Below are 27,537 nucleotides of genomic sequence, written 5' to 3' on the forward strand. Positions count from 1 at the left end.
TCGAGCAGGGAGCGGGCACTGCCCGCAGGAGGGAACCCAGTGCTGAGACCAGGCAGGCAGAGGGAGTGTTGCTGTGGCTGTCTGTATAGTACCCAGAAAGCTCCTTAACCTTCCGGAATTTCTGATTTTTTTTTTTTTTTCCGGTGCTGGGGATGGAACCCAGGTGCATTCTGCCTCCGAGCTACACCCCCAGCCCTATTTTTTATTCTTTATTCTTTGAAACAGGGTCCCAAAGGGCCTCACTCAGTGACTGAGGCTGTCTGCAAACCGCGATCCTCCTGTCTCAGCCTCCCAAATGCTGGGATAGCAAGCGCTGGCCACCAGCCCTGCACCTGTTTTATATTTTAAGGAGAAAAAAAAAATCCTGCCTGGCTGAGGGGACTGGAGGAGACGCAGCGTGGCTGAGTTTACTCCTCGCTGCAGCGGCCTTGCCCAGGAGGCACGGGGCGTGGCGGGGACAGCCCAGGAGGAAGCCGGCTGGGGGAGGATCCCGGCCTTCTGGGGAGCCCGCCGGGCGGGCGGGGCTGGGGGCGGAGGTGTTCCCGGGGCGGGCGGGGATGGCTAAAGGCTCCCCGAGGACTCGCCCCTTGGACTCGGGTCGCCCCATTGCGCTGGGAGCTCTGCGGCTCGGTGGATCTGTGTCCGGCCGCCCGAGCACCTGCCCCGCGCACCTGCAGCCTGCACCTGCCGCCCGGCCCCAGCATGGCGGACCAGGCGCCCTTCGACACGGATATCAGCACCCTGACCCGCTTCGTCATGGAGGAGGGCAGGAGGGCCGGCGGCACCGGGGAGCTGACCCAGCTGCTTAACTCGCTCTGCGCCGCGGTCAAGGCCATCTCCTCCGCCGTGCGCAAGGCGGGCATCGCGCACCTGTGAGTCCTGGCAGCGCTGTGGCCTCTCCAGCTGCACACAAGCCCTCTCCTCCCCCTTGCTCTTCCAAAGGCCCACCTGAGGCCTGTCCGCCGCCTTAGCACTCCTCTGCCTCCTCGGGATGCTGGCCGCCCGTGCCCACTCCAGCTTCAGACAGGAACGGTCAGCACGGGCAGCGCCTTCCTTCATCCCCTTTGGAATGGGGGTCCCATGTCAGGTGGCGAATCCAGCATCTCCTTGACCCGCACAGGTCCTGTTAGGAGAAGGAGCCCTAGGGACAGGGGTGGGACCCAGGAGGAACCTTCTTGGGACACTTTTTATAGTCACGCAGCGGCCAGTGGTCTGACCTGGTATTTATTTATTGGCTTTTCCTTTTTGGCTAATGGGATCGAGGGCCTCGTGCACGCAAAGCAAGCGCTTTACCACCTTGCGGCATCCAGCCCTGCACAAGTCTTTGCTGTCCAAGTGGTCCTCACTATACCTGAAAGGCACCTGGGCCTCCAGGTTGTCCATACGCCCGTCTAAGGTTCCCACACCCGTGAGCACTGTAAAGGATGCTCGGAGCTGATCTGAGGACATACAGTCGGCTACCTGGGAATGCGCTTCCGGCTGGTCCAAGCTCCCCCACCTGGCAGTGCACCTCGGGTTCCTGTTTCTGCTAAGCTCTTGGTTGAGCTAATTACGAGAAGGAAGCATATGGCCACATTTATTTTCAGAAGTCAAGCAGGGACACAGCTTGCTGAGAGAGAGGGAGGGATAGGCGTGGTGATGACTCCATTAGCACTTGACTTTTGGTCTCTCTTAATAACGAGTTTCTAAGAGTTCTTTGCCTTTAGCAAGCACTCAGGTAACACCTACTTCAAACTGAATTTGCAACAAGTACATGTGACTTGAACTCTTTTGAAGACCGGGGAGCTTTTTAAGAATCAGCACTTTGCCGGGCGTGGTGGCGCAGGCTTGTAAAACCAGCATTTGGGAGGATGAGACAGGAGGATCGTGGTTCGTGGGCAGCCTCAGTCATTTTGTGAGGCCCTCTGCAACTCAGTGAGACCTTGTTTCAAAATAAAGAATAAAAAAAATAGGGCTGGGGTGTAGGTCGGAGGTAGAATGCCCCTGGGTTCCATCCCCAGTACTGCAAAAAAAAAAAAAAAAAAGAATCAGCACTTGCTACTTCTTATATTATTTTTAAAAACCAGTTAGTATCCTTCCAACCCTAGAGAGACTCAGAAACATGAGGTGCCCCACCTTTTTGTCTTTTTTATACTTTTATTGGAGTATTATAATTGTACATCATAGTGAGATTTGAAATGGTACCCGCGGCCACTGGGTGTGTTTCCCACCCGATCCCGCCTCTCCCCTCCGTGTTACGGAGACTGGCAGAGATGCCTTCATCCATGGGCATGGCGTTATTGGAACCGTCTCCTTCATCAGTTCTCCTTTCTCCTCCCACCTCCCTCCCCGGCCCCTCCGCTATCTGCTGGTCTCTCTCCTCATTTATCTGACGTCCACACACAAGAGAAGGCACATGGCCCTTGACCTTCTGGGACTGGCTGTTCTCACTGCATCTTAGTCTCTTAGACTTCCCATATTCTTGGGTAGGCAGAATAAATATTGTTTGTTAAGATGGCTATACTACCAAGAGTGACCTACACAGTCAATGCAATGCCCGTCAGAATACCACAGTCATGTTCACAGTTAGGACGCACAGCCCTATCATTCGTGCGGAAGAGAAAAAGCCCAGCACAGCCAAAGCAGTTCTGACCAATGCGAGCCATGGTGGAAACATCATAATACCTGATTTCAAATTATACTATGGAGCTATAATAACAAAAACAGCATGGCCTGGTCATGGAAACAGACTGATAGAGATATGGAATAGAAAAGAAGATAGAGATTAATCCTCACGCTTCCAGCAGTTGAGTTTTGACAAAGCCAAAAACATACGCTGGAGAGCCGGGCGTGGTGGCGCACACTTGTAATCCCCACGCTTGGGAGGCGGAGATGGGAGGATCGCGCAGGTTCGAAGCCAGCCGAGCTGGCTTAAGAGACCCCGTTTCCAAATAAAAATATAAAAAAGGTATAGGAGTGTAGCCTGGAGGTAGAAGGGTTTCCAGGAACCCCACTACCACCAAAAAGAAAAAAAAAAAAAAACATATGCTGGAGAAAAGATGGCCTTTTCAAGAAATTATGCTGGGAAAACTGGAATCCACATGTAGGAGAATGAAATTCGATCCCAATCTTAAACCCTGCACGAGACTCAACTCAAGATGGTATCCCAAAGCTGGGTTTGGTGGCCCACACCTGTAATCTCAATACTTGGGAGGCTGAGACAGGAGGAACGCAGGTTTGTGGACAGCCTCAACTACTTAGTGAGGCCCTCCGCAACTTAGTGAGACTCTGTTTCAAAATAAAAAACAAAACATAGGGTTGGGGGTATGGCTCAGAGGTAGAATGCCCTTGGGTTCAATTCAACACCAAAATAAAATAAAACAGTACCAAAATAAAGTACCAAAATAAAATACAAAGGTGACATCCCACCTTTTAATCAACCTCAGATAGTAAACCTGGGAAAGAGTACTAATTATGGCCGTAATAAGAAGTGTGTATTTTTAGACTAGATAGTTGTGAACACCATTTAAGAGGTAGTGTTGCTATTGTTATGAGCTACTCAGTGAGCTGTACTCACTGAAAAAAAAGTCAAATCTTCAAGAGAACACACACAAAAAAAGTGAAACACACCCCATATCCATTTCTTGGGGCATCTATCCAGTGTTAATATTTTCCTGGCAATTTTTCAGGCACTTCTATGTGCACTCATAAATGTACACATGTATTATGCACCATGTTTACTTATTTATATATATAAAGAGTAAAAAAAAAAAAACCCAGCATCACACGTAGCCTAGTCACCCAGCGTGCCGTGTCATCGGTACCGTGTGACGAGCTCCGTCAGTGGCAGGGCATCTAAACCTGTCTCCTCTTTGACTGTGGTGTGCATCTCTTGTGTAGACAGATCGTGAGTGAGGGAACTTGTCCTTTACTTGGGGCATTTAGCCTTCCATTGCTCTTGGGTTGATGCCTGGTTGTACGGAAAGTCGATGGGGAAGACATTTAAGGACTTTGGTGGGAAAATAAGGGTTTGACTCTTCTCAGCATGACATGTAGTCAGGTCAAAACTGTAAGACAAGATCTCAGGCCAGGTCTCCAAATTACATTAATTACGGGCTTTGGTACGCAAAGCCAACTTGCATGCACAGAGCTTATTAGAGCTCAGAATTTGCCCCAGGAGGGCGTGCGTCGGAGGGACGGGATGGTTATTACAGACCTGCGGGATTGTGAGGTCCTCACCAGGACCAGTTTAGGGCCTGGCTCGTGACAGCTCTTCAGGGCGCCCTCAGGAGTGGAGGCTGGGGCCTCCGTCAGCCTGACGCTTTCACTGTGGTCACGTTCATTACTTTTGATAAGGCATTCTGCAGAATAAGAGTTTTGAGCTGAAAGAGGCTCATAGGCTTCCTACTCCAGTCCCCTCCCTGAGCCCACAGGACTCTGATGCCAGAAATGTGTTGACTTGGCCAGATGTCTGGCTCTGGGCTCTTTATTTTATCTTATTTACTTAATTTTCTGCCATATCACACATCTCTTCCTTCAATTTTATAGAAATTATAAAAGACTGCCTGGGGCTAGGTCAGTAGGCACTTGGCTAGCATGCACAGGGCCCCGGGTTCCATCCCCAGCACCACAAAAACAAAAAACGATTGTTAAAGTTTCACCAAACTAAATCATATTCATTAAGTATATGTTATTTTATTTTTATTTTGGTACTGGAGATTGGTACTAGGGGCACTCCACCTCTGAGCTACAGCCCCAGCCCTTTTTAATTTTTTGTTTTGAAACAGGGTCTTGCTAAGCAGTTGCGGATCTCATTAAGTTGCTGAGGATGACCCCGAACCTGCGATCCTCCTGTGTCAGCCTCCCAAGCGCGGGGATTACAGGTGTGCCACTGTGCCCGGCTTACATCTTTTACGTGAATTAAGACCTGCATTCACTTCCTTTTACAAACATGTCCTTGAAGCTTTGCCCACAGGCTTTTACTGCCTGCCCCACTCACAGGTCAGGGAAAGGGTGGTCAGCCTCAGGACACCGAGCAGTCTGCCACCCAGTGGATGAATGATAGTTCAAATTCAGGCATCACCCCAATGCTTTGTTTCTATTCCTGTGGAAGAATAGCCTTGGTCCTGGGCGGCCTCAAGCGTTATGGCTCCCAGGCGTTGGAGCGCAGGTGGCTCCGCTCTGTACACGCTGCTAATCGCTGTCTGGGTAATTCACTGCTTTCATCCCTTCAGTAGACTAACACTGAATACCCGCAATGGATAAAACTCTGGGGGAGACTGCGGTACAGCTTACTCTGGAGGGAAAATTGGCCAGCGTAGAATTAATTAGAAAATACAACAGGAGTTCTGAAAGATGCTTCACAGAGGTGCCGGCGTCAAGGTTCAGGCGCAAAGGACTGTGGGGCATCAGGGTGGGCGTGGGATGGCCAAGGACAGGGACCCTCCTGATGGCCGTGGAGAAACTCCAGCTGGGCGACCGGAGAGGAGGCCTGCCTAGGGAAGTGTTTCTGGAAAAGTTGCTTATGCAGTTTGACCAAGGCCTGCGGCACCGTGCTGGGGCGTCTGTGGCTGTGGCATTGTGGGTACACTGGGGGAGATTAATGGCAAAGGTGGCCATGTTACACTTCCTGGGGGGTAGGCAGAGAGAGAGGGAAGGTTTTTAGGAAGGCCATGGCATGATTAGAGGTTGATCTGGGGCTGGAAGTATTGAGTTAGAAGATAAGACAGTAAGAAAACTGGTAGAAAGGGAGAGATTGAAGTCAGAGGCGGCCAGAGCTTGTAGCCTAGGACGGGGAGGGGAGAGCTTGGGTGAAGTTGAAGTCTGACCACGGGTTGGATGTGGGGGACAGTGAGGGGCTGGTTCTAGCAGAGTCATCCCCAAACAAGGGAGGCTAAGACAAGAAGATGACAGGTTTTGAGGCCAGCCTCAGCAACTTAGCAAGATCCTTGGCAAGGAAGTGAGACGCTTTCAAAATTAATAAAATAAAATAGGGCTGGGAGTGTGGTTCAGAGGTAGAATGCCCTTAGGTTCAGCCCCAAGTACCAAAACAGAACAGCAAAAACAACAAACAAATCCTCCTCCTCCCCTAATTCCCAAGGAGGACCTGAATTTCAGAGGCTGGAGAAATTTTTTGTGTGTGTGGTACTGGGGTTCCTGGAAGCCCTTCCACCTCCGGGCTATACTCCCAGACCTATTTTTTACATTTTTATTTGGAAACAGGGTCTCCTAAGCCAGCGCGCGCGGCTGGCTTCGAACCTGCGCGATCCTCCTGTCTCCGCCTCCCAAGCGCGGGGATGACAAGCGTGCGCCACCACGTCTGGCAAGGCTGGAGAAATTTTGAAGAAGTCGTGTGTCAGGTGTTGGGGAGCCATGCGTTTGGAGAGGTCCATCCTGCAGTGAGGAGTGGCAGTCTGGCATCCGGGCATGGAGGGCCAGCTGAAGGTCTGGCCACATTCACTTTGAGGCCAGCGGGAAGAGGGAAGGAAGACAGAACTGGAGTTAGAAGAACAGAAACAGGCAAGGCCCGGGAGCACATTTTAGAGAAGGAACCAGCTGAGCCCAGATTCCTGACTCGGCCATTTAATTTCTGTGAGGTCATGGGCAGTTGATATGACACCTCCGAGCCTCGGCTTCCCCACTTGTAAGGGAGGGGCGCTTCCGACCTCAGACAGGGTGAGCTGAGCCTACTGACCAGGTCCAAGGTCACCACCATTTTCCTGGAGACTGTATTTTTTTATTTTGGCAAGCTGTTTTCTCTAGATTTCCCCCCATTTTTTTTAGCAGTGCCCCTCATGCGTCATTAGCTTAGCAGGAATATATTCCAGGCTAGAGCATCCATGTTAAAAACAAATTGGTTATAGGAAGCAGCCTCCTAGCCTGTTCAAGTTGTGCCCCCCCAAAAAATTGCATTTATATCAACTGCGGTGGCACACACCCGTAATCCCAGTTCTTGGGAAGCTGAGTGAGAGGATCACAAGTTCAAGGCCAGCCTAGATGACTTAGTGAGACCCCGCCTCAAAAATAAATATGTACAAATATAAAAATAAAATGGCTGTGGGTATGGCTCAATGGTGGAACACTCCTGGGTTCAATCCCCTGTCCAAGCCCCCCAAAAGTTATCTTTATATTATGGGTCCTCTTGGGCTGATGGACAGAAGAAAAAAATAAATTCAGTGTTAGCTTTGGAATTACATGCCAGCTAATACATGCTTGAGCTAATCTTCAAATTTGAGAGTTTATGATGTTAAGCTGTTGGAAACATTATCAGATTTGCTCGCTATCTTTGGCTTATTCTGTCCATATGACCAAGAAGTGAACTGTGACTTCCTGTCCACGAGAGGAGCCCAGCCAGCCCGGGATTGTTCTATTTGCCCATTTCTAGCCCGCGTGGACGCGGGCGAAGGTTGTTTGGTGACCTGGAAAACTGCTTGGCCGGCGCCTCTTTGACATATTTCTGAACTAACCCTTGAATGTTCCCGACTGGGTGAATGGTTGGTCATTGACCAGCACGGATTCAGTCAATAACAAGTCAGCGTTCCCTTGGACTTCAGCGATAAGGATTAAGTAATAATCTATCTCCCATTTCCTCGCCTGGCATGGTGGAAGCGGGCTGGCTGTCTTGTGTGTAGCTGTCATGGTGACATCAGGAGGAACCCGGGCCAGTCAGCCGCTCAGCTCGTGGCCTCGGAGAGCGTGGCGGGCCTGGGTGCACCAGCGCGCCCGGCACTGGGCCTCGGAAGTGCTGCTCGGAAAGCATCACCGGCCTCACGGCTCTGAAGCAGCCCGACCCGTTCTCAAACCACGGTCACATGTGACAAGCCAAGGGTTTCCAAATACGGGGCAACTTATGCTTCAGGGAGCCCCCATTCTATTAATTTAGGTGACTTAAAGGCTTTTTTTTTTTTCTTTTCAAAATCCAGTGAGGTTCACAGAGAAAGTAGGAGACATCGTGGACAGTTTCTTTTCTCCTCCTCCTCCTCCTCCTCCTCCTCCTCCTCCTCCTCCTCCTCCTCCTCCTCTTCTTCTTCTTCTTCTTCTTCTTCTTCTTCTTCTTCTTCTTCTTCTTCTTCTTCACCTCCTCCTCCTCCTCCTCCTCCTCCTCCTCCTCCTTATTATTATTTTTTTTTTTTTGGTACTGGGGATGAAACCCAGGGGCCTTCTACCTCCGAGATACACCACCAACCCTACTTTTTTTATTCTTTATTTTGAAACAGGGCCTCACTGAGTTACAAAGGATCTCACTAAGTAGCTGAGGCTGTCCGTGAACCTCCAGACTCAGCCTCCCGAATGCTGGGATGGACAGTTTCTTAAATCAAGTTTTAGTCTCCAAACTGCAGGAAGAGATCTTTTGTGTCTCTGGGAGTTTAGGTGGGAAAGGTGCAGCGTGGAGGATTAGGTCCTGACGGGATGGCTTCTCCACTCTCACTAGCTGGACTAGTGTGAATAAAATTGAAGGGAAATGTTGCAGGCATCAAATGAGACAGTGCCCTCCTGACTTTGTTGTTGTTACGGTACTGGGGATAGAATCCAGGGCATACTACCTCCGAGCTGAACCCCCAGCCCTATTTTTTATTTTTTGAAACGGGGTCTCATTGAGTTGCAGAGGGTCTCACTAAGTAGCTGAGGCTATCTGCAAACCTCTATCCTCCTATCTCAGCCTAACACGTACTGGAATTACAGAGGTGTGTCACCATGCCTGGCTCCCCCAGTGACATCTTACCAAATGTCTGGGCTCTGATTTTGTCTTTGTTAATTACCTGTAGCCGCAGCTCTGCACTGGCTTTCTTCCCACAGTTGCCTGGGCGTGGGCTCAAAGGGTGTCACCTTCCTGTCCCGTCAGCCACGCTTCCTCAGTGGGCCTGGGTGTATTAGACAACGGCATATGCTGTTTACGTGTGGGGAGAGGGCTGCTTCCATGAACCAGGCACACCATACACCGGCCCCAGCACACTCAGAAGCCTGGCCCACAGTGGCCGCTCGGTGACAGTCCCATAGCCAGGACGAGGGGAGGGCAGGAGCTGAATGCAGGTCTCTTAGGTGCTGGCTCTGGCCTGGATGCCCTGCCCCTCGGCGCGTGTGTGGCTCCCAGGGAACTGGCAGCGGGATGGGACTGTTTACCAGACACTCCACCGACCCTGCCATTTCTATGGACTCGTTCACTCTTCTGCTCTATACGGTATGAGGCAGATGTTTCCAGATCCCCCTAGTTACAGATGAGAAGCAGGGGTCGGAGGGTGAGGAGACAGCCGGGGCTCAGCAGGCGGCGGCGCTGAGAGCGGAGCCTGTAGCCTAGCGTCCCAGCCAGCCTGCGCCTTGACCGTGCACCCTGCAGCCTGCCGCTGGCTGGCTGCAGGGAAGGGCCTTCCCACTTGCCCTAAGTTGGTACAGCTACCCACTGTTAGCGGGAGGGTCTGTTAATCTGCAGTGGTGTCATGGGGCTGGCGGAGTTCATGGAGAAAGGCATAAACAATACCGCGGGGTTCGGTGGGGGTTATAATCAGCGTTCTTGGACCCCTGTCACTCTCTGAGCTAGTCCGTCCTTGCAGAGGGTGTTTACTGAGTACCTCTCATACGTGGCCATTGCTGCAGGGGCTCAGGCTGCGCCGTGACCTTGTTTCTCTGTTCCAGGGTCAGAGAAGGCAGGCCTTTCTTATTTGAGGGGCCATTTCAAGTGAGCCATTTCTGTGCAAAAGTTTCAATCCAGTCCCTTCAGAGAATACCTTTGGTGTTTACCTGGAGCCCTGGGCTTTATAGCTTTAGCCTCTACAGAACAAAAAGCAAGCCAGGCGCCCTGTGAGGATGTAACTGGCTGCATCTTAGGAGAGGGCTGAGTGTGGAGGGAGCCTTCTGCTCTTGGCAGTTTTGCACAGAGCAGGCCGGGCCACTTTGTCCAATGGCCTGTGATGTGAGGGTTCCAGAGACCCCTTCAAGTGCAGCCAGGCCTGCGCGCTCCCGCCCAGCGGCTCCTGCGCAGTGACCATCCCTGAGGTCAGGAGAACATGCGCCGTGGACGTCATGCCCTCATGCCCGTGGGCCGTCTTAGCCTTCTCCTGGGGTCGGGAGAACAGATCTCACCCATTAAGATGCCCAGGGGGTCATGCAAGGTGGCAGGTGCAGGGCTTTTGGCACCAGGGGGCGCTCCTGGAGCCTGGGTCTCCAGTCCTCGGGTCCATCCTCACCTCTCTGGAGGTCCACACTGACTACCCGAATGAGTGAGCAGGTCTTCATTTTCTAGGCCAAGACTTGAGAGGTGGCTTATTTCTAGAAGCTTCAACAGAGACACCTCTTAACTGACCGTGTGTGTGTGTGTGTGTGTGTGTGTGTGTGTGTGTATCAGGAACAAGAATAGGTCCATCTTAATCAGCTCTGCTTTTTCTTTTAAAAGAGAAAGAAGGCTGGGCGTGGTGGCGCACGCTTGTAATCCCCGCGCTTGGGAGGCTGAGACAGGAGGATCACACGGGTTCGAAGCCGGCCTCAGCTACTTAGTGAGGCTCTCAGCAACTTAGTGAGACCCTGTTTCCAAATAAAATATAAAAAAGGTCTGGGAGTATAGCCCGGAGGGAGAAAGCCTCTGGGTTCCACCCCCAGTACCACCAAAAAAAAAAAAAAAAAAAAAGAGAGAAAGAAGAATTCCATTAAATTTACACAGATATATGTGTAACTGTATATTTGTTTTATAAACTTAAATCAAAATACAGCATAGAGGTCTCAAAGCGCATAGATCGCTGTGTAGTTAGTGTTGTCCATAGTTCGTCTGTCTAGAACGTTGACTTGGATATATGGAAGGCAGATATCATGGATCTTCTGGGATTGCACAGTTTGAAAGCATGCCCTGGCCATTTCAAGATTCTGAAAGCTAGTCGCAATCCACACGCACCTGAAAGGAGCTGAAATTTGCTTGACTTCACGTCCTGATTGTGGGTCATGGAGTCTCGACTTGCAAGCAGGCTGGCTGCTGCCGTTCCTCCTCCTCCTTCTCTCCCTCCCCACCCCCTAGCACCCTAAGTTACACCACAGCCCTTTTAAAGATATTTTTGTTTGTTTTAAAACAAATTTTTAAATTTTTTACTGGTGCATTATATTCAAACATCATATTGGGGTAAAGAACTTGTGTGGACATACATGCACACATCACTGATTTAACCCCTACCCAATTCCCACCCCATTCCCTCCCTGTCCCTCCTTCCCTTTCCTTGGTTTTGTGGTTGACTTCGATATTTTTAAGTACATTGTGTGTTTTAGAGAATTTCCTTTTCCCCCCTCCCATCCCCTCATTTAGGTCAAATTTTTTTCATTTAGTTCTAATAAGTCTTGCTTTATGAGCTGGGCATGGTAGTGCACGTTTGTAATCCCAGTACTGGGAGGCTGACAGGAGGATCACAGGCTTGAGGATAGCCTTAGCCAAGTAGTGAGACTCTCGTCAACTTAGGGAGACCCTCTTTCAAAATAAAGAAATAGCAGGGCGTGGTGGCGCACGCTTGTAATCCCCGCGCTTGGGAGGCAGAGACAGGAGGATCACGCAGGTTCGAAGCCAGCCGCGCGCGCTGGCTCAAGGAGACCCTGTTTCCAAATAAAAATGTAAAAATAGGTCTGGGAGTGTAGCCCGGAGGTAGAAAGGCTTCCAGGAACCCCAGTACCACCAAAAATTTTTTTAAAAAATTAAAAAAAAAACAAAATAAAGAAATAAAATAGAGCTGTGGGTATACCTCAGAGAAAGAATACCCCTGGGCTCAATACTTAGTAACACACACACACACACACACACACACACACACAGTTATGGGATAAATGTTGGACCAGTGTGAGATAGGCCTTTCCTTCCTAAGTGCTGTGGTTTGAATGGGCTTTTGTGTGTCCCTGAGGGCCATGCGCTGAGAGCTTGGTCCCCCAGCGTGGGGGCTTGAGAGGTGGTGGGGCCTTTAAGAGGCGGGCTTCGTGGGAGGGCTGCTGGCTCCTCCCACCCTGGCTTCCTCCAGCAGTGGCCTCTTCTCCCCTGTGTTCCTGTGCTGGGTGCCCATGGCCCGAGCGCCTGCAGCCTGGAGGCTCTTGCCAAAGCTTGTACTATGCAGTTTGCACTTTGAGCCTCCCGGACTCTGAGCTAAGTAAGCCCTTTTTATTTATAAGTTACCCGGCTTCGCGTATTTCAGTATAATAATGCAAAGCTACTATACCATGGCTATCCAAGGGCCCCATCTATCTGCCTGGTGCCTGCCTTGAGACCCTCTGCCCCGGCCTCCTGGGCATCCCTGGAGCCGACCCCATCAGCCTGCACGCATTAGATGCTGGGCTTTGCTAGGCCCTTTATTGGGGACTGAACTCCAGGGATATTCTACTGCTGAGCTACACCCCAATCCCCTTTTTTTACATTTTTTTAAAATTTTGAAACAGGGTCTTGCTAAGTTGCTGAGAGCCTCACTAAGGTGCTGAGGCTGGCTTCGAACCTGTGATCCTCTGTCTCGGCCTCCCAAGTACTGGGATTGCATTTGTACACTACCATGTCTGGCTTCAGCACGCCTGGTTTTTCCCTTCCCACATCCAGTCTTCTCAGCCCCTTCCTCCAGAACATCTGTTCTCTTCTTCTTCGTGTCCAAACGCAGGCGACCACAGCCTGCGTCTTCCCTCACTGTGGGCTGCGTTTTGGACCCGCCTCCTAGATTCTGAGAATTCTACAACTACTGACCTGCCGGCAGGTTGAAATGAACACAGCAGCTCGGGGCTCCCTCCCCTTCACCCCGAGAGCTCTTTCCAGGGTAGAGGGGACCAGCAAGAGCGGCCAGCCTGAGGCCAAGGGAACGCCTGCCCCACCCCGTTGCTCCTCTGTAAGATGAGGGTGAAACCAATGGGCGACCCTTTTCTTTGAGGATCGTTTTACTTATAAAAAGATGTCGGCTTGGGCTAACTGACTTCTCAGCCTCACTCCAACCTGGGCTACCTTGCTCAAGTCTCTCAATGGGTACTTTTCTTTTTTTTATGGTACTGGGGTTGAACCCAGGGGTGTTCTACCTCTGAGTTACACTGCAACCCTATTTTACTTTTGAAACAAGGTCTTGCTAAATTTTGAGGCTATCTTCGAGCCCGTGAGCCTCCTGATTCAGCCTCCCAAGTACGGGAATTATAGGTGTGCACTACCATGTCCTGCTTCAACTAACTCTTCAAACCTATGTGTTTGGGGATAAATATGGCTTCCTGGACAACACCAAAACTCAAAAATCTCTCATTTTGCCTGGCATGGTGGCGCACACTTGTAATCCCCGCGCTTGGGAGGCAGAGACAGGAGGATCGCGCAGGTTCGAAGCCAGCCGCACGCGCTGGCTTAGGAGACCCTGTTTCCAAATTTTAAAAATGTAAAAATAGGTCTGGGAGTGTAGCCTGGAGGTAGAAGGGCTTCCAGGAACCCCAGTACCACCACAAAAAAAAAAAAAAATCTCATTTTTTTTCCTGGGTAAAGTAAGGATATAAATCAAGTCACAAACAGATACATATGTTATGGAGGAATATGGTTAGGATAATGTTTAAAAGATTCCTTAATGCATCAGAATTGGAAAATAAAAAAGACTGAGAGACAGATCTGACCACAGAGGCGCGGTGTGCCTCCAGCGTGAACGGCGCTGTTCCCTCTCCAGGAGCCAGTCAGGGCACACGCGTTCCCGCCTTGTGCCTTCTCTCCTTTCTTCTGAGTCCTACTAAGCGCTCACTTTCCTGGCCATGTAGAGCGTCTGTGTACGCGGGTGGCCACGGCTTATTTAATTCTCGTTTCCTCCTCTAGCTACGGCATTGCCGGCTCCACCAACGTGACAGGCGACCAGGTCAAGAAGCTGGACGTGCTCTCCAACGACCTGGTCATAAACATGCTGAAGTCCTCCTTCGCCACCTGCGTCCTGGTGTCCGAAGAAGACAAACACGCCATAATCGTGGAGCCGGACAAGAGGGTGGGTCCGGTGTGCGGGGCTCTAACCCCCATGTTTCTTCTCAGCTGCATAAATCACTTCGCTTATTTATCCAAAGCCCACGCCCAGGGGCCACTACACAAAAATAAAATAAAATTTTTTGGCAGTACTGGGGATGGAAACCAGGGGCATTCTACCTCCGAATTACACCCCCAGCCCTATTTTTTATTCTTTATTTTGAAACAGGGCCTCAGTGAGTTGCAAAGGGCCTCACTAAGTAGTAGCCGAGGCTGTTCTTGAACCATGATCGTCCCGTCTCAGCCTCCCAGATGCTGGGATTACAAGCGTGCGCCACCACGCCCGGCTCTTTTTCTTTTTAAAATAAAATAATTCTTATAAGTAGAGGGCGAGAGCCACTTCTTATCACCTTGCTTTATGTCTTCATTTTTTCCTTTTTTCTTTTCTTTTGTTCTACCTCTGACCTGCACCCCCAGCCCTTTTGATTTTAATTTAATTAATTAATTAATTTTGCAGTGCTGGGGATAGAACCCAGGCACATTCTACCTCCGAGCTGCACCCTCAGCCCTATTTTATTTTTATTTTGGAAAAGGGTCTCTCTAGGCTGATGAGTCTCACTGCTTGCCGAGGCCAGCCTTGAACTTGTAATCATCTCAGCCTCCGCAGTCGCGCGGTTACAGGAGTACACCGCCATGCCAGTACGATGATGTCATCTTCAAATAGCGCGACACATCAGATTCAGAGTCCAGGCGTTTTCCCCGCCGGGCCTTTCACTGTCTTTGGCAGTCTGGGGCATATAAATTGAATTTGTTCTGGAACATTCTCTTCAGTTGCCGCGATCTTTTCAGACCGCCATGTGCTTCCTGGTGGGCGTATTCCCATTCTCAGCTACCAGGAGGGCGCTTTGTTAAGAGCAAGAGGATGAGGGATCGCCCTACGCCGATGCAGAACTTTTAAAGCCTCATTCGAAGGGCTAATTCGGGTTAGAAAATTTCCAGTGATGTTCTGGTGGCTGGCTCTCAAAACAACAACATCAACAACAACAACAACAACAACAACACGAAAGATCAGCCAGACATTGAGGTGCATGCTGTAATCTCAGTGCTTGAGAGGCGGAGACAGGAGGGCCACAGGTTCAAGACCAGGGTGAGGTAACTTCGTGAGACCCAGTTTCAAAATAAAAACGTGGGCAGGGGATATAGCCCAGAGGTAGAATCCTCTGGGTTCAATCCCAGTACCACCAAAAGAAAGAAAAGAGAGGAGAAAGAGAGAGAGGAGAGAGAGAGAGAGAGAGAGAGAGAGAGAGAGAGAGAGAGAGAGACCTGATTGTCGAGCTTACCAAATTCAGTAGTGTAAATACTCCAACCACATACCAGTTTTGAGCCGTGGACCAGACGTCACTGAGAGCGGAGCTGGGACGAGCCGTCCACTGTCAGCTCTCGAGCGCCGCCGGCCGCTCCGCTCCGAGGACAGGCCCGTGGCCGTGGCCCTGCGCCCCTGTGGGACTTGCGCCCGGGATATTGTTGAGAAGTCTGTGCCCCGCAGCCTCATGTGGCGTCTCTAAGACCTGCACGGAAAGCCTGCTATCGATCTGGATGCTGGGAAAGTCTCTGATTCAACTAAGGGATTGATTTTCCCTTACAAATAAAGAGAAATAATGACTCTTGCTTCTCTTGTTCTGTTGGCCGCCAGGACCTTCAAGCCAAAATTACAATTCAACTACAGCAATGATGTAGGAAATTATGACTTATTTATCTGCACTCTGTCTCCTTCATGTATACTTCTTGTTTTAAATGGCGTTTTCTCTGCCTAATGGTCTTCCGGAGTATAACTATAGCTATCCATCTATATATCTGTCTCCTCTCTTCTCTGACAGAGGATAAATAAATAAGACTCACATTTCTTGAATCCCAGGTTTTACTCCTTGATATGCACTCTATCTCGTTACAATATTTTTAAGTGGTATTTCTTTTTTCTTTGCTCAGGGTAAATATGTGGTCTGCTTTGACCCCCTGGATGGCTCTTCCAACATCGACTGTCTTGTGTCCATTGGAACCATTTTTGGCATCTACAAAAAGGTAAAATGGGATCTATTAAGCTCCTGGTTTGGATCGAAAGAAAAGATAAAGTGTCCATATGTGGCGGCACATGCCTGTAACCCCAGTGCTTGGGAGGCCGAGATGGGAGGATCGTGGTTTTTTTTTTGGGGGGGGGGTGGTACTGGGGTTCCTGGAAGCCCTTCTACCTCCGGGCTACACTCCCAGACTCATTTTTATATTTTTATTTGGAAACGGGGTCTCCTAAGCCAGCGCACGCGGCTGGCTTCGAACCTGCGCGATCCTCCTGTCTCAGCCTCCCAAGCGCGGGGATGACAAGCGTGCGTCACCGCGCCCGGCTGGGATCGTGGTTTTGAGGCCAGCCTCAGCAACTCAGTGAGACCCTGTTTCAAAATACAAAATAAAATAGGGCTCGGGTATAGCTCAGTGGTAGAATTCTCAGTACCCAGTGGGGGGAAAAAATTCTCTCTATCCCCTTCTCTCTCTCTCTCTCTCTCTCCCTCCCTCCCTCACTCTCTCAATATTAGGTTCTGATTCTCATTTTGAAAGCTGGGGCAGTGACTCTTCTCTTTTCTAATTCATGCCATAAAGCCTGCTGTGCTGCCAGAGCTGTGGAGAGACAAAATTTCCCTACAAGGTATCAGATCCATATTGTGGCAAGAAAGGATTGTAGCGGAATTCTTCCAAGTAGAGAAGGAGCCTTAATCAGAACTAAAGCCGCACTTGTTCACTGGACCTGTTTTTCTCTTTGACCCTGCCCAAATAAAACTCTTTTAAGGAAAAATCCCTAACACATGGAGAGACACTGGCTAGCAGAGAAAAACAAAAACAAAACAACAAGCCAGGCGTGGCAGGCACGCTTGTCATCCCAGCTGAGACCGGAGGATCGCGGTTCATAGACAGCCTCAGCTACTTAGTGAGGCCCTCGGCAACTCAGTGAGACCCTGTTTCAAAATAAAGAATAGAGCCGGGCGAGGTGGCGCACGCTTGTAATCCCCGCGCTTGGGAGGCGGAGACAGGAGGATCGCGCTGGTTCGGAGCCAGCCTCGCTGGCTTAAGAGACCCTGTTTCCACATTTTAAAAAAGTTAAAAAAAAATAGGTCTGGGACTGTAGCCCATGGGAGTGTAGCCCGGAGGTAGAAGGGCTTCCAGGAACCCCAGTACCACCAAGAAAGAAAGAAAGAAAGAAAGAAAGAAAGAAAGAAAGAAAGAAAGAAAGAAAGAAAGGAGCTGGGATGTAGCTTGGAGGTAGAATGCCCCTAGTTCCATCCCCAGTACCACAAAAACAAAAACCCAACAACAAAAAACAAAAACCCAAGGAAACAACACAAACACTAAAGCAAAAAACAAAAAACAAAAAACAAAAGAGAAATCATTGTCTCATCCCGCAACAGCAGCTCGAACTGGGCATCCTGTAACAACTCAGCGCTTAGTGTCCACAGGGCTCTCACTAAACCTGGTGATCTTGGAAGGTGGACAGGGCGAGTGTGTCGCCGGCCTCGCAGTCAGCGCGTCCCTGGAAGCCTTGTCGATCGCTTGGCGCCTTTGAGGGATTTGGGGCAAGCACGTTGCATCCTTCGCAGGCGCCGTGCCTGCTGGCTGCAGAGATGGCCCTGCTGGACTCCGGCTCCGTGGGCGCATGCTCAGTGGACAGCACCAGGAGCTGCGGTCAGGCCTTGCCTGGGGACGCCTGGGCTGCGGGGCGCGGGGTCCCCTGGATCGGTTCTGGCTGCCACTCACCAGCTTACGGCTGGAGACAGCCGAAGGGGGATTCTCTGGAGCCACCAGGCAGCCAAGGCAGTTAGGGTGTTTATCCACCCATGGAGGCAAAATACCACTTTTTTTGTATGATATTGGAGATTGAACCCTGGGCACTGCGTCCCTGAGCTACACCTCCAGCGTGTGCTATCTAGCTATCTGCCATCCATCCATCCATCCATCCATCCATCCATCCATCTCTCATCTACTGAGACAGTCTCTCACTAAGTTGTCCACACTGGCTGTGAACTTGCAATTCCTCTTGCCAAGTACATTAATTTCCTTTCTACCCAGGTGGCACGTTGGCAAAATTTGCCACTTAGGGAAAAACAACTCAGTTTTGGATCCTGTGTTGATCCTGTGCTTAGCTGCTCTGTGCTGCGCTCTCTGGCAACTATAAACCAAGCTAAATCAAATAACTCATCTTGACTGATTAACCCAGCTCGCATCCAGATGCGAACCACGAGGACTAGGGATAAAAATGGAGGGCATGGGCCGGGCGTGGTGGGCACGCTTGTAATCCCCGCGCTTGGGAGGCAGAGACAGGAGGATCGCGCAGGTTTGAAGCCAGCCGCGCGCGCTGGCTTAGGAGACCCTGTTTCCAAATAAAAATGTAAAAATAGGTCTGGGAGTGTAGCCCGGAGGTAGAAGGGCTTCCAGGAACTCCAGTACCACCACCAAAAAAAAAAAAAAAAAAAAAAAAAAAAGGAGGGCATGACTTTTGTGTGTGTGTGTGGTACTAGGAATTGAACCCAGGGCCACTCTACCTCTGAGCTACACCCCTAGCCCTATTTTATTTTTTATTTGGAAACAGAGTCTCACTAAGTTGCTGAGGCTGGCCTTGAACCTGCGTTCTTCTGTCTTAGCCTCCCACATACTGGGTTTCCAGGCCTGCACTGCCATGCCCAACTTGGAGAGAATGGCTTTTATTCTTCCTTTACGTGAGCAGTTCGCAAGCTTCAGTGGTGCACATGCTGCCTTCAGTACCTGGGGGCCGCAGACTCCAGGCCCCGGCTCAGTGGGCCTGGGCTGTAGCCAAAATTAGCATTTTCAGTTCTGTCCTCCGTGGTTCTGATGCAAGTGGTCTGTGAGCCACACTTCAAAGGTTAAGGATGGAAGCGACCTCCTGACACCTGTTTTCTTTTGTCTTTTCTTTTTCTTTTTTTCATTTTCTTTTCTTTTCTTTTTTTTTTTTTTTTGTTTGTTTGTTTGCAGTACTGGGGATGGAACCCAGGCGCATTCTATCTCCATATCTCCAAACTACATCCCCAGCCCTATTTTTATTCTTTATTTTGAAACAGGGTCTCACTAAGTTACGGAGGGCCTCACTAAGTACCTGAGGCTGTTCTTGAACCGTGATCCTCCAGTCTCAGCCTCCCGAATGCTGGGATCACAAGCGTGCGCCACCACGCCCGGCTCTTTCTCTTTTTAAGTTGGTCACGATCATTTGCTCTGGGGCACCCTAAGATCTTGAAGTGCGTGTAGACATTGTGTAATGTTCAAATCCAGTAAGCTTATCTTTCTCCCTAAACATCTATCATTTCTTTGTGGTGCAAATATTCAAAATCCTTTCTTCAAGCATGTGGTTTAGTATCGTGATCCGTGGCCATCCCACCCTGCTATAGAACACCAGGGCTCATTACGCCATGGGCGGTAACTCAGAACCCTCTGCCCACCTCCCCAGCCCGTCCCCCGCACTCCGCTTCTGGGGACCACCATTCCGCTCTCGGCTGCTATGAGGTCACCCTTAAAGTGTGTTCTTACTGTGGGTCCTGGGCCTCTGCCCCACCCTCCACAACTCTGGGAGCCATTCCCAAGCCCCCCGTTTCCGAGGGTTTCTCTGACGCGAGTGTGGAGGACCGCGCTGCTCAGGGGCCGGTGCTGTGATTGACATGAGCTCACGAGATTGATTTCCTCATCAGACTCCCTGCGCCGCAGCTCGGAGCTAATTTGTTTAAAGAAAGATTAGAGTGGGCAGGTGAAAGACATTGGTGCCCGTAATGAGATTAAGCTAGCGAGAGCTGGCGAGAAGGCGTGCTGTGTGTTTGGAAGTGACGGCAGAGAGATGAAGGGATATCAAATTAGGGGAGTGGGGGGAGGACCCTGCTTGGAAGGGGGGACCCAGATGCAGGAAATGCGGGGTCTGGCGGGAGGTAATGGAATCAGGATGCTGCTGGTGCGGAGCGAGGCCCCTCTGGGGGACGCTGTGTCATTAGCAGGACACCTGGACAGCGCATCCTGCCGGCGGGGTGACCTAGAGCAGAGAACCACAAAGGAAAACAAAAACCATTTTGTCTTTTTGCTCGTTCTAGCAATCCACTGGTGAGCCTTCCGAGAAGGACGCCCTGCAGCCCGGCCGGAACCTGGTGGCGGCTGGCTACGCGCTGTACGGCAGCGCCACCATGCTGGTCCTGGCCACCGAGAGCGGGGTCAACTGTTTCATGCTGGACCCGGTGAGAGGCCTCGCAGGAGCTGACTGCCCGCTGGGGGCTTAGCGGGTGGACGCAGAGGTGGAATGAGCCCCGCAGAGGGTCAGGGATGGGGCTGCAGATGTGGGGGAGGGAGGACTGGGCTCTCGGAGGGGAGAGGTGATGTCTTCCGGACTGTAAGAGGGAGTCTTTGTTCTCAGATGAGTTCCTTAAAATGGCCATGACTCCAGGGCCTGGCGCCTAAGCAGGCCAGGGCACTGGTAGGACCGGGGTGAAATGGAGAGAGAGGTCCAGAAAGTGCTCCCACTTAGGAGTGAAGGTCCCAGCCTTGCCAGGGCTCTGAAGTTTCAAGCAACACTGGATTTAAACAAACCAAAGCAAAAAATACTGTGAGGATGGGCATGGTGGCCCAACTATAATCCCAATACTTGAGGGGCTGAGACAAGAGGGTGACACATTCAAGGCCAGCCTCAGCAATTTAGGAGACTCTTAGCAATTTAGTGAAGTTTTCCCTCTCTCTCTCTCTCTCTCTCTCTCTCTCTCTCTCCCTCCCTCCCTCCCTCTCTCTCTCCATATATATATTACAGCAGGGCGTGGTGATGCACGCTTGTAATCCCAGCATTTGGGAGGCTGAGAAAAGAGGCTCGTGGTTCTTGGACGGCCTCAGCTACTTAGTGAGGCCCTTTGCAACTCAGTGAGACCCTGTTTCAAAATCAAGAATAAAAAATAGGATGATTGTGTAGCTTGGAGGTAGAATGCCCCTGGGTTCCATCCCCAGTACTGAAAAAAAAAAATAGACTGGAGGTGTAGCTCAGTGGTGAGCAGCTCTGGGTTCAGTCCTCAGTCAGAGAGGCAGGCTCTCTCTCTTCTCTCTCTCTCTCTCTCTCTCTCTCTCTCTCTCTCTCTCTCTCTCTCTCACACACACACACACACACACACACACACACACACACACACACATAGAATAATTGGTCCAGCACCTTATAGAGAAAAGCTACGCTACCTTACAGAGAGGCTCATGGTTCCACACACAAAGAAAATGTCCTCTAAGAACTCCAGTTTATGCAGTTTCTTCCCCGTCCCCTTCAATGCGGCCACTATCTATCTATTCCGGTCAGTGACAGTTCTCCCCGGGCAGGTGAATTAGTGAAGGAGCGCTCTTCAAATCCGTGATACAACGAACCCACTGAGTGCCTCAGCACACTGGCACGCTCGCGCGCGGGGCTCGGGGTGCCAAGGGGAGAGGGTCGGATTTGCGAATCCTTTTTAGTTTTAGAAATGTCTTCCTGCGACATTGGCGCAGCACTCGCAGTGTTTTTGCTGACCGGCTGTGGCTGGAGTGGCCAGCAGGCTGCGTGGGCCGCGTGCAGTCAGAACACGGGGCCTTTGATCCCTACTCTCGGAACAGACCTGGACTTTCCCCTCTCTGGAAGCATGGGCGCTTAATAAATAAACACGGGCAGGGGAATCGCCGAAGCCTCTGAATGATCGACCTCGGGAAAATCGTAGCAGGGAGCGAGTCTCCCCACGTGGCCTTGTGGTGCTTTCTCTGTCACCTCTGAGTGCCTGGATGTGTAGAAACAAAACAAAAACAACAAACAGCCCCACATCTCTCTCTGTGTCCAGACTGTAGATGGGTATCGCCAGGGGAGTTCTGTGTGTTTCTGTTGCGGCCCTCGGGTCTCAGTGCCTGGAAGAGCAGGTTGCTCTCAGCTGCAGTACCGCACTGCTGGTGGCCGCCCTGCAACCCGCTGCGCCCCGGGGAGCCGCCCAGTGCTTCCTCTTTCTACGGCTGCTGGACGACTTCTGCGACTTCTGCAGGCGTTAGCTTTCAGCCATCCCCCTGCCTCTGGCCTCTGTATCTGGGAGATTCTGCTCCTCCTGCCCTGGATGCCCAGGCTGGGAGCCGGATGGGACAGGACGGTGCCTGGGAGGCTGGGAGCGGGATGGGGCGGCTGGGAGTGTGGTTTCCGTTTCCTGAGCTCTGCACGTAACACTGCCTGTTGTGAGATGGCTTCCATCCCTAGATGTGTGTGTGTGTGTGTGTGTGTGTGTGTGTGTGTGTGTGTGTGAATTCATTTATTTATTTCGTTTTACTAATTACAAAAGAATATTCCTGTGTTTGTGATCGCAATTTTGGAAATACAAAACAAAGCAAAACAATACCACTAATACTGTCCAGTGACCCTGTTAATCTCTTCCCTCCAACCCTTTCTTCCTTTCTAGTTTCAACATTCCCTATTACAGGATCCAATATTTGTTATGGAAATAAGTAGGTGGGGGAGTCTTCCTTTTTATTTTTTATTTTTTTGCTTTTTATTGTTTTTTGTTTGGGGGTTTTTGGGTTTTTTTGTACTGAGATTGAACCCAGGGGCATTCTACCTCTGAGCCTTTTTCATTTCAAAACAGAGTCTTCTTAGGTTGCTGAGGGCCTTGCTAAGTTGCTGAGGCTGGCCTCAAACCTGTGATCCTCCTATCTCAGTCTCCCAAGTACTGGGATTATAGGCTTGCACCACAATACCCATCTTTATCTTTTATTTTTGAAACGGTCTTGTTAAGTTACCACATGCTGACCTCAACTCTGTGATCCTCCTATCTCAGCCTCCCAAGTACTGGGATAATAGGATTGTACCACCATACGCAGCTTACTTTTTATTTTGAGACAAGGCCTAGCTAAGTTGCCCAGCCTGACCCGGAACTTAAGATCCTCCCGCCTCAGCCTCCTGAGTTGCTGGTACTATAGGCGTGGCCACTATACCTGACCCCTACACACACACACACACACGCACACACGCACGCACACACACCTTTTCTTTCCACTTAATTTCACCACTCTCTCTTCTCTTGCCCGTTCACCATTCTTGGAGAGTTGGCAGAAGTCACCGCTGCCTGGGTAAGAGGTGACCGCAGCCCCGTGCCTCTGGTGCAGTCCAGTGTCCTCGCCCCTGGGCCTCCCTGGGCAGCTGCTTACCTCTCTGCTGTTCCTTCCTTGTGTCCAAGGCCATCGGAGAGTTCATCCTGGTGGACAGGAACGTGAAGATCAAAAAGAAAGGAAATATCTACAGCCTCAACGAGGGCTACGCCAAGGACTTTGACCCGGCTGTCACTGAGTACCTCCAGAAGAAAAAGTTCCCCCCGGTGAGTGAGGGCGGGCGGCTCGGGGCGTCCTCTGAGAGGAAGAGGCCCGGACGGACAGGCCTGGGCCTCATCCGGGGCTCGGGAGTCACCTGGAAACCTATGGATTCGCGGCTTCTCCTGGGAGCTCGTCTCCTGGGAGCTACCTGGCTTCTGCCTGCATACCGGGGTCAAGGTCCCCCTTGGGGGCTAGGGACTGCCATCCTTGTCCTGGGATACGAAAATTGGGGCGTTATTCCGGCCATTGCCACTTTCTCTTGGCAAAAGAAATTTGGGATAATAAAGTCATCTGGACGAATGGGCTCAGGGCAGTAGTCCCCCTTCTGGGGGCCCTCGCCTCCGCCCAGCACCTCCGGTCCAGGCCCATGGTGACGGGTTTCTACCAACTGTCTCAAGGCAGGGGCGTGCCTTAGTATATTTCTCTAGAGCGGTTACACGCTAGCAAGGGCACACTGGTGAACAGGAAGAGAAGAAAGGGCTGGTTGCATGGCTGGCTCCCTGTGGGACATCTCACGCGCTCACACTCTTGCGTGGGAGCCGTTGGCCGCCGCCGTTTTCTGAGGATGGAGGCTGAGACCCCTCGGTGACTCCCAGAGCCCTCAGCGGGCCGCCAGCCCTGCTGCGCCACCTCTCCTCTCGCCATGCCCCCCGTCCCTTGGGTGCCCGCCAGGCCCAGGGCTGCAGCCTTTGCTGCTTCTGCTGCTGGTTTGCGGGGCACAGGCCTCTCCCGAGGGGTGTCATCTCCACTTCTCCTGCCCCACGTCTCCTTAGCTTTCCTGCATCTTTAACCTTCAGGATGCTGCCAAGCAGTACAGCACGACCCCCAGCCAGCGCCAGTCACACCCCCTTTGGGGCTTCTTCCTGTAATTGGACCTGTTAGGAGATATATAGGAAGCCGTCTCTCATTCCGTTTTCTGTTTCCGAGAAACAAGATTTCCATCACGTTTCTCAGCGCAGCTCCCGGCGCACACCTTGTATGCCCTCAATCAGTGATTATGGAATAGAATGAGCACTGGGGAGCTGGGTGTGGCGATGCATGTCTGCCAGAACTTGGGAGGCTAAGACAGGAGGATCACAGGTTCAAGGCCAGCCTCAGCAACTTAGTGAGGCTCTGTTTCAAAATAAAAAAAATAATAATAAAATAGAAAGCTGGGCATGGTGATGCATGCTTGTAATCCCAGCATTTGGGAGGCTGAGACAGGAGGATCCGGGTTCGTGGCCAGCCTCAGCTACTTATGAGGTCCTTTGCAACTCATTGAGAACCTCTTTTTAAATTAAGAATAAAAAAAAAATAGGGTTGGGAGTATATGTAGCTCGGAGGTAGAATGTCCCTGGTTTCCATCCCCAGTACCACACACACACACACACACACACACACACACACACACAGTAAAAGAAAATAAATTTTAAAAATAAGCTAGGCCAGGTGTGGTGGCGCACGCTTGTAATCCCAGCATTCGGGAAGCTGAGACCGGAGGATCACAGTTCGCGGACAGCCTCAGCTACTTAGTGAGGCCCTCTGCAACTCAGTGAGACCTGGTTTCAAAATAAAGAATAAAAAAATAGGGCAGAGGGTGTAGCTCGGAGGTAGAATGCCTCTGGGTTCTATCCCCAGACCTGCAAAAAATAAAAAATAAAAGCTAGGGCTGGGTATAGCTCAGCAGTAGAAGTCCCTGAGCTCGATGCCTAGTACCAAAGAGTTAAGGAAAACATTAAAAAAATAAATAAGTTGGGGGTGTAGCTCAGGGGTAGAACTCTCCTGGGTTCAATCCCCTATACCTACAACAAAAGCCAAAGCTGAGCATAGGGGGCAGAGCAAGGACGCCCTTTTTTCCTGCAATCCGAACAATCGCTGTTCTTCACTTGCAGGACAATTCGGCTCCCTACGGCGCCCGGTACGTGGGCTCCATGGTGGCCGACGTCCACCGCACTCTGGTCTACGGAGGGGTCTTTTTATACCCCGCTAACAAGAAAAGCCCCAGTGGAAAGGTAAGCACATCCCCTGAGGAGGGACTGGGGAGCGGCGGGTGTCGCCCGCAGCCCGGGGACTTGGAAGCACTCGGGAGAGGAAGGTCTTGATGGCTGCTGCTCTGTCCAGCCCGTGGTGGCCCAGGCGCCCGCCTCTGTCCTTGCCCAGACTCGAGGTAAAGCCAGACGGTATCAACTAAGTGTAACAGTGTCCTCTCGAGAGCCTGCCTAATGCGATGGCGAGAGTTAATGGAGGAATGATAGTCAGGAGGGGCTGAAGTGCTTGGGCTCGGCTTGGCCAATGAGTTCCGCCCTGCAGTGAAATGCAATAGTCTGGTCTCAGTACCAAGGCAGCAAATCAAATATGTATCACAAATAGAGGTCCCTTTGATCGTTTTCAGAAGGCAGAAAGTAGAAATGACTCGCGAGCCTGACATTTGCTACTTTGAAAGCGATCCCTTTTGACGGAAGGAGGGACTCTGGGGAAACTCGGAGCTCTCAGGTAGGCGAGCCCGCTGCACGCCGGCTGCATGCCGGCAGGTTCCTAGGAGCCGGGCTGCGCCTTCTTATGCTGGCAGGGGGACACCGTTCTCCTCTGCCCAAGGTGACAGTCTGCCTCCTCCTCAAGGACTGTGTCTTTTCCATTTTCCCAATAGATTGACATTCTTAACCATTCTGTGCATAGTGCTGGGGAGTGGAGCCAGGGGTGTCCTACCACCAAGCTACACCCAAACCTCTTCATTTTTATTTTAAGACAGAGTCTTGCTAAGTTTCTGTGGTTGGCCTCAAACCTGCAATCCTCTTTTTTTTTTTTTTTTCAGTACTGAGGATGGAACCCAGGGGCATTCTACTTCTGAGCTACACCCCCAGCCCTATTTTTTTATTCTTTATTTTGAAACAGGCTCTCACTGAGTTGCAAAGGGCCTCATTAAATAGCTGAGGCTGGCCTCAAACCATGGTCCTCCTGTCTCAGCCTCCCAAAGGCTGCGATCACAAGCGTGCCCACCACGGCTGGCTCTCTGATCCTCTTTCCTCAGCCTCCCCAGTACTGGGATTGCAGGTGTGCACCGCCACGCCTGGCTCAAATTGCTGTTTTTTTTTTTTTTCCATGTAAAAGTAGGAACAGGAAAAAATGCCCTTTTGTAATGGTTAACAATCGATATATTTGGGATATATCCAGATCGCTGGGTGAGCATGTGGTGCCCAGTTCACAGAAAGCGGTTTTAAACACCGGTCTTGCTGTGGCCACCAGGTGCATTCCAACCTGCATGATTAGCCCGCTTTATAAGACTTTTCTTTTGTGCTGAAAAAAAAAAAAAAAGCTCCATAACACAGACATTGAAACTCCTGCTTCATTTTGGTTCTGCAAGTCTGGCCCGACACCTCTATGGAATAGAGTCAGGAAACACCTGTACGGAGCTGTCGGCCCAGGGGGCAGCCTGCATGAAAATGCCTGTGATGAAAAGTTAATATTTAAAAGAAAACACCAAGATGTATAATATACTAAATCCCCACCCTGGAGCCTGGGGAGACGGCTAAAGCAAAGCACACAGCCTGCAACAATATAACACTGTTCCGAGGAGCCGTCTGCTCCCCAGATGTCTGCAGCCAGACACTACCGTGGATTTTTTTTTTATATAAGCTTTTAGAATAGGCAAAGCTCCATCCAAAACACACACAGAATCGATCATTAAGCCCCGTTTCTGTGCTATAAAGAGGGCGGAGCCACCGGCCCTGCCAAAATGTCTTTCTGTCTGGAATCCAGGTGGTCTGCCTCACATCGGCGGCAGGTAATCCGTCGCTGGCCCTGGCTCGGTGAATGGTTTTATTTAACCAAATGGTCTTTGTTTCAGCTGTAGCCGGGTGGGAGGGAAGCTGGGGAAACTAACAGGAGAGTCCCAGTTACCTGGGCGTCTCCCGCCAGCAAGCCCGCTCCCTGGGGCACCTTCCGGTGTGAGGACACCGTCCAACGTCTTGTTTTCCAGCTGAGGCTACTGTACGAGTGTAACCCGATGGCCTTCGTCATGGAGAAGGCCGGGGGGCTGGCCACCACGGGGAAGGAGGCCGTGTTGGACATCATTCCCACTGACATCCACCAGAGGGCCCCCGTCATCCTGGGCTCCCCAGACGACGTGAGGGAGTTCCTGGAGATCTACAAGAGGCACTCGGCGAAATGAAGGGCTGGCCTGGCCCGGCCCGCCCGGAGGACCGCCTCGCCCCCGCGCGCCCCGGTCAGGCGCCGTGTGTTCCTACCAGCGACACGGAAAGCGTGGCACCCGCCAGCCAGCGCGCCCAAGTGCCTGG

At 51.1% G+C, this 27,537-nt stretch overlaps 1 protein-coding gene across 1 annotated transcript; it reads left to right on the top strand.

The window, feature by feature from the left end:
• Window positions 1–702: 702 nt before the first annotated feature.
• On the top strand, window positions 703–27,410 carry FBP1 (fructose-bisphosphatase 1; the record flags this gene model as incomplete). Its single annotated transcript, XM_080709211.1, has 7 exons — window positions 703–872; window positions 13,748–13,910; window positions 15,872–15,964; window positions 20,014–20,154; window positions 23,131–23,268; window positions 25,135–25,254; window positions 27,219–27,410. 7 exons carry the CDS (start codon window positions 703–705, stop codon window positions 27,408–27,410), a joined length of 1,017 nt encoding a protein of 338 aa, XP_080565337.1.
• Window positions 27,411–27,537: the final 127 nt, after the last annotated feature.

The sequence above is a fragment of the Muscardinus avellanarius genome (genome assembly GCF_963383645.1).
Source record: "Muscardinus avellanarius genome assembly, chromosome: 13".
Classification (NCBI taxonomy): Eukaryota; Metazoa; Chordata; class Mammalia; order Rodentia; family Gliridae; genus Muscardinus; species Muscardinus avellanarius.